Below are 6,061 nucleotides of genomic sequence, written 5' to 3' on the forward strand. Positions count from 1 at the left end.
AGTTTATTTATTATATTAAATATTTTTATTAGAATGCATAACTTATTCGTTAAATTTCGTTATAACGTGTAATCATTCATACCATTTCATATGTAGTGCTCACGAAAATGCAATACCGGGTACAAGAACAGATTAGTGAGATGCATATCCTCGAACACCAGGATGGTTGCACCTGACTATTATTGCGATTCTAATCAACAACCTATAGCTAGGATTGTGTGCAATCGTCACCCATGCCCAATTTGGAATACTGGCGACTGGAGCGAGGTATTGTAATACTTTCATTACAAAAGAAATTAATTTATATCCATAAACATTTTTTATATTGAATTAAACGAGCTGTAAAATTGTATACTTTTTTATGAATATTTTTTACGACGATAAAAATATACATTAGATTCTCCTGACTAATGATGTCTTCAATGATTTTAATGTCTAGTGCGACGCAATATGCGGAAATGGATTCCAGCATCGTCAAGTTCGTTGCCAAAGTCATCGCGGCGAAAATTTGCCAGACAAGGAATGTAACGACGAACAACCAAAACACGTGCGAAGATGCCAGAAAGAATCTTGCAGGAGTCCCAAAAATAATAGAGAGAACAATTCGGAGGCTAACATCGTTCGTAAATGGAGAATGTCTAATTGGACCCCGGTAAGTAAGACGTTTTATCCAAAATTATAATATAATAACATAGAACAACATATCTTGTTAATAAAATTTACTTTTTCTGTTTCTGAATATTGAAGAAACAAATGCTAAATTTTCTTATAATTAAAAGGTACGGTAATAGCAACTAAGTTTTATCGGAAATTATATGAAAAATTAATAAAGAGATTAAGTTAGGTTAAGCTTTCAGAATATTAACACACACATGGAGTATAAATTTAGGAAAACCATTTTTAAGTGAAATATCCCCAAACGGGATTTCACTTCATTAATTTTATTTTAACGAAAACGGCTGTAATAAAACAATTTAAATAACTTAGTGAAAATCTGCGATGTGAATATGATGATTCCGAGCACTCGTGATGTCAAAAATTTACCATCGCGGATGTACGTACATATGTGTACTATACAGCTAGTTTGCGAGTCGAAATATTTTGCAGTGCTCGAAATCATGCGGCACCGGGATTCAGACTCGAAGAGTGGAGTGCATTATGCGAAGAGGCAACCACGAGCCAGAAATACCCGTTAAGGACGAGCAGTGCCTGAGATCAAAATCGCGCAAACCAAAATCACAGAGATTATGCCATCGCGTTGCCTGTGATTTTATTTGGCAAGAAGGCACTTGGTCGGAGGTATTTTTATACCTCAACTTTACACCAGCAATGCTACCAATCATATTCGCTAATATATATATACATCTACATATAACAAACATTTCACAATTTGACAAAGTTATGAAAATCATATCAAGTTTTATGCACACGTGAATGTTCGAACTACTAGCAGATTTGTGCGAAATACTCACGATTTAATATCCCTTTTCAAATAATGGATTTTTCTCATGCATGTTATTAATCTCACGTTATATTTATTAAGGAATACGTGTACAGGGTGTTTCTCATTAATAGAAGTAAAATTATCGTATTATAAATTACTAACATATGTATATATAACTTGTACTCCACGAAGCAATATCCTAAAGTAACAGTTTAAGGAAATTTTAATAAAATGATAATGATCTGGAATATATAATAGATATGCATATATTTTTATTTCAGATTACGCATGAGCATGGATTCTTATTGAATTAATTGCATAATTTTACGTTACAGTGAGAGAATGTTTTCGTTAAACGCCTTTTGCAATTGTAATTAATAACTGTTCTTGATAATTTGTAATATCGATTTGCTAATACATTCTTTCGTTGTATCACTTATTTTATTCCTTCATTTTTTGTCGCAATAAGCATTTTTTGGCATAATAAAAACATTTTTTTTTTTATGTGTTTCCTTGTAAGTGCTCGGCAGAATGTGGTGAAGGAATACAACGTCGGGCAGTCACTTGTCATCGAGTAAATCTTTATGGATGGATCGATCCTATTCCAACGGAAGGTTGTCCAATGGATCAAAGGCCAGTTGGCGATCAAATTTGCAAACTACGCGGGTGTAGTGATCAATATTATTGGACTACTGGCCCTTGGAAAAAAGTGAGTGCATATCTTAAAATACTCTATCTTCTCTTCGTTTTTGTTCTTTCAATTTTTCTTTCTTGCTTTTATAGTGTAGTTATCCTTGCGGACGTAAAGGTCGACAGATCCGAAGACTTTATTGTCACGATATAAGTGGCAAAAAAGTAGCGCGAATTCACTGTCCCGCTGAATACAAGCCGCAACGAAAGCGGAAGTGTAATCAAAGAAAATGCGGTCCGGCCACTTGTCTCGAGCTTCAGAAACGATTCAAAATTAACACGGATGGTGAATATCAGTTGTTAATTGGTGGTAGAAATATGACGATTTATTGTCATGGAATGTCGAGCGCCGAGCCACGGGAGTACTTGACTTTACCAGCTAGTGATAGCGAAAACTATGCGGAAATTTATGACAAAAGGTTGATGGCTATTATTTTATTTTTGATATTTATTATGTTTTTAATGATTTATAAATTTTATATGATATACTATATGTATTTTAATGTATCAGATTAAAATATCCTCACACATGTCCATATAATGGTCAGAGAAACGACAGCTGCAACTGCGTGTCTGAATGGGGAACGACATCTGGCAGAACAATGTTTAAGAGGATACGCATAAATCCAACTACACTGCATATTATAGGTAAACACTATATTCAATTTATATATATTTAATTTTTAATATTGAAAAATTAGAAACTTGCAGCATTACTTAAACAAAAAAAAATTTTTTTTAGGGAATGATTACACGTTTTCGTGGACAAAGGGGATGCAACGTGTGGAATATGGCAAAGCCGGTGATTGTTATAGCCTCGCCGAATGTCCACAAGGCCGTTTTAGCATTGATTTGAGAGGAACTGCCTTGGGATTATCACCAGAAGTTACATGGGTTAAAGAAACTTCAACTGCCGTTCTCGCTATCAATAAAATTGTAAGTAATCTATTTTTGACGGAGAAAGAGTTTTTCAAAGAATATTTTTTATTTGAAAGTTTTCAAATCTTTGTTCAAAGGATTGATTTAAATCAGTTTATTTAAACTTGATAGGAAAGCAACCATTTTTTAAATATTAATTTTTTAGGAAATATATCCAAATATATGTATTAATTCACTCTTTATTTAGAATAATCAACGAATCGTCGGTAAATGCGGCGGTTATTGCGGTTTTTGCAAGCCGAGGACGGGTCTAAAGCTGGACGTATTACCTCCCTAGTCACAGCCATCATTTTTAGTACTTCATGTATCTGTCCTATGATCCCACGATCATAAGTCGCGGTATCATAACCACCGATTTGCTTTAAATTCGATTAGTTTCTTAGTAGTTTCCGAAAAAGTATATATATATATATATATATATATATATTTTTTTTTTTTTTTTTTTTTTTTTTTTTTTTTTTTTTTTTTTTTTCTTCTTCCAATATATGTATATTGGATAGCGATACTGGAACTCACTGAAACGACGAGCGATTTAGCGGAATGCACATGACACAATGTACAAATCTATCACTGCCGTTATGCATGTGCACTTGGAATCAAGTTTCAGTTCCATATTTACGAGAAATGTGTCTCTATGGGTGTCAATTAGAAAGTTTGCAGTTAGAAAAAATAAAATATAGCAAACAAATCCTAAAATAAATACTTTCATAATTAGAGCCATTTTTTAACCGCAAATCGAATTTCCAGCAGTCGTAGCGACATCGGAACAAATAATAATCGTTATACCTATTATATATACAAACTTAAAATAATTGATAATGGTATCATATTCTATGAACACTTCACGATTAATATTATGCTCTCTTTCGACGATCTTACGATCTCCTACAGTTTGCTTTTATTGTGTGATGTCACTGCCGTATAAAACCCCACCATTAAAAAAGAAATAGAAAAAAAAAAATACAATTAAGGAGAATTAATACCTTATTTTTACTTTAAACAGTACAGTATCAGTATAAAAGTACAACTGAGATGAGTATCTTGATTCACATCTTCGTACTGCAATTAACGTCAATTTTTAGTTTCCAGATAGAAAGAACCGAATACTCGAATTTATGCTTTTTACGTAAGTATATTTTTTTACTTGCAATAAACTCTAGAAACAAACTCGTAAAACTTTTTAAACAAGCTGTAGGATATTTTTTACTTGCATCGCGCGCGTATAAGAGAATATTGTCCGATTTATTTCGAAAGTATCGCAGTAATTAATAGTATAGATGTGTGTAAAATAAGTAATTATTATTACGGTTCACAGTGTATGCGTGTAAAGTGGTTTGAAAATGGTATTTAAGTACCCTGCGTTTGTTAGTGATTAATGCACGGCATAATTTCGTTTTACGTCTAGAAAAATTAAGATGCAGAACGGAATAATTTTTCAAACTATCTCTACAAGTACTTAGAACGTTTTGTTTCTTGTCACTTGGTAAATATAATTTTTGATAATGCATTTAAAGAGACTAATTAAGGCTTAACAAGCCTTTTAAGAAAACGTTTTTGTTACGGGAGGTTTAGCTTTAATTGGTCAAAATAAATGAAGTTCGTGAAACTTAATCAGTTACGTTCCGCACTTATCTGCAATCCCAATGAAGATTAAGCGCAAAATTCGTTTTTTAAGTTATGTGTAATATAGTCGTTACGTACAATCGTATTACTGAAATCAATTTACGAAATTTGTACAAAAGCTAATTATATTTATACTATAAAGTAATAATAAAATCTAAGGAAACTTTGTTTGTATTTTATCGCATCGCGTCAACTTAGGAATGAGGTTGACGATGAACGCGGTGCCAATTAGTCTTTTATATTAAACAGCCAACAAGATTGGCCAGTACAATAAATCGCCTTTTTCTAACAATTGCGACACTCGATGTGAATGTTCAAGTGCCCACTTTGGTTGGGCTTTATTATTCAAATGCCTGTTAGCTATATAAATACGCGTATTTTGACAGACTGCCATAGTTAATATTATTATATTAAATGGTATATGTATACGTAATTGTTAAGTGTAAAATCTGCCAATTTTGGCCGCGTTGTAGCATAATAAGATTTGACGAAAGACGAAGGTAGTGCGATCTATCTCGTAAACGCGAGTATAAAACGTATTTTTTAACATAAGTATCTTCGACGTGCTGAAAGTAACAATGTTATTTGCGATAGTTTTTGGTAATGTAAAAACTTTAATTGTAAAAGAACGCAATATTTACTTAAATTCTTGTATTGCCGTTAGCGAAGCTAATGAATGGTGCTGCGATCGATTAGCAAATCAACAGCGATGTATTCTGTAGATTATGTTGCGTGTTAAAAAGTGTGGAAAAAAAAATAATAGGCTGCGAGCATGTATATCTAATATATTTTGTGGGCAGCTAATTGGCCGGTTGTTGCACGATAATCAAACATTCGTAAGCGTATTTTTATTATCATGATATACAGAATTGAATTAATGAAAAGGAATGGATAACTGAAATTTTCAGTTAAAAATTAACTTTGTTTTAATCTAACCGTTTAAATATAATTATCCAAAAATTAAACAAATAAAAACAAGTAGAGAAGTAGTTAACAATACTTCCTAACAATTTCAAGCAAAAATGCTTTAACCCGCCTAACTACTTATTGTGAAAAAAAAAACCATGTATTTCTCTGTATATCACGATAATTACTTTTATTAGAAAAATACAAAAAATTGAATGTAATAAAATAATCATTTATAATTTGCCTTCTATAGTATGTTTTTTTTTTTTTTTTTTTTTTTTTTTTTTTATTACTAGGCAATACAGAATACGCACGTTATTTACTCTTGCTTCTTTCTTAAAGTAATTTATTAATTATCATTTTGTTTACTTTGAATTTGATTAAATTACCGTTTTTATTTAATTGTGGCTAAAAATTACATATTATTTATTCGAAAATTTATTAATTAGAGAAAGGTTT

The 6,061-nt window shown here is 31.8% G+C and overlaps 1 protein-coding gene across 5 annotated transcripts in view; it reads left to right on the plus strand.

Annotated features, from left to right (window-relative positions):
- LOC139111971 (A disintegrin and metalloproteinase with thrombospondin motifs 9) overlaps nt 1-3,540 on the plus strand; it is a 29,194-nt gene extending 25,654 nt beyond the window's left edge. For 3 of the 5 annotated variants that reach the window (XM_070672663.1, XM_070672664.1, XM_070672667.1), the window contains 7 exons: nt 97-267; nt 440-652; nt 1,108-1,299; nt 1,965-2,153; nt 2,228-2,553; nt 2,646-2,782; nt 2,877-3,540. In XM_070672663.1, coding sequence (XP_070528764.1) covers nt 97-267; nt 440-652; nt 1,108-1,299; nt 1,965-2,153; nt 2,228-2,553; nt 2,646-2,782; nt 2,877-3,175 — 1,527 coding nt within the window. In that variant the 3' untranslated portion in view covers nt 3,176-3,540. The remainder of the gene's footprint in view (nt 1-96; nt 268-439; nt 653-1,107; nt 1,300-1,964; nt 2,154-2,227; nt 2,554-2,645; nt 2,783-2,876) is intronic. The other 2 variants (XM_070672665.1, XM_070672666.1) reach the window with 2 other exon arrangements.
- Nucleotides 3,541-6,061: the final 2,521 nt, after the last annotated feature.

Source organism: Cardiocondyla obscurior, linkage group LG26 (genome assembly GCF_019399895.1).
Source record: "Cardiocondyla obscurior isolate alpha-2009 linkage group LG26, Cobs3.1, whole genome shotgun sequence".
In the NCBI taxonomy this organism is placed as follows: domain Eukaryota; kingdom Metazoa; phylum Arthropoda; class Insecta; order Hymenoptera; family Formicidae; genus Cardiocondyla; species Cardiocondyla obscurior.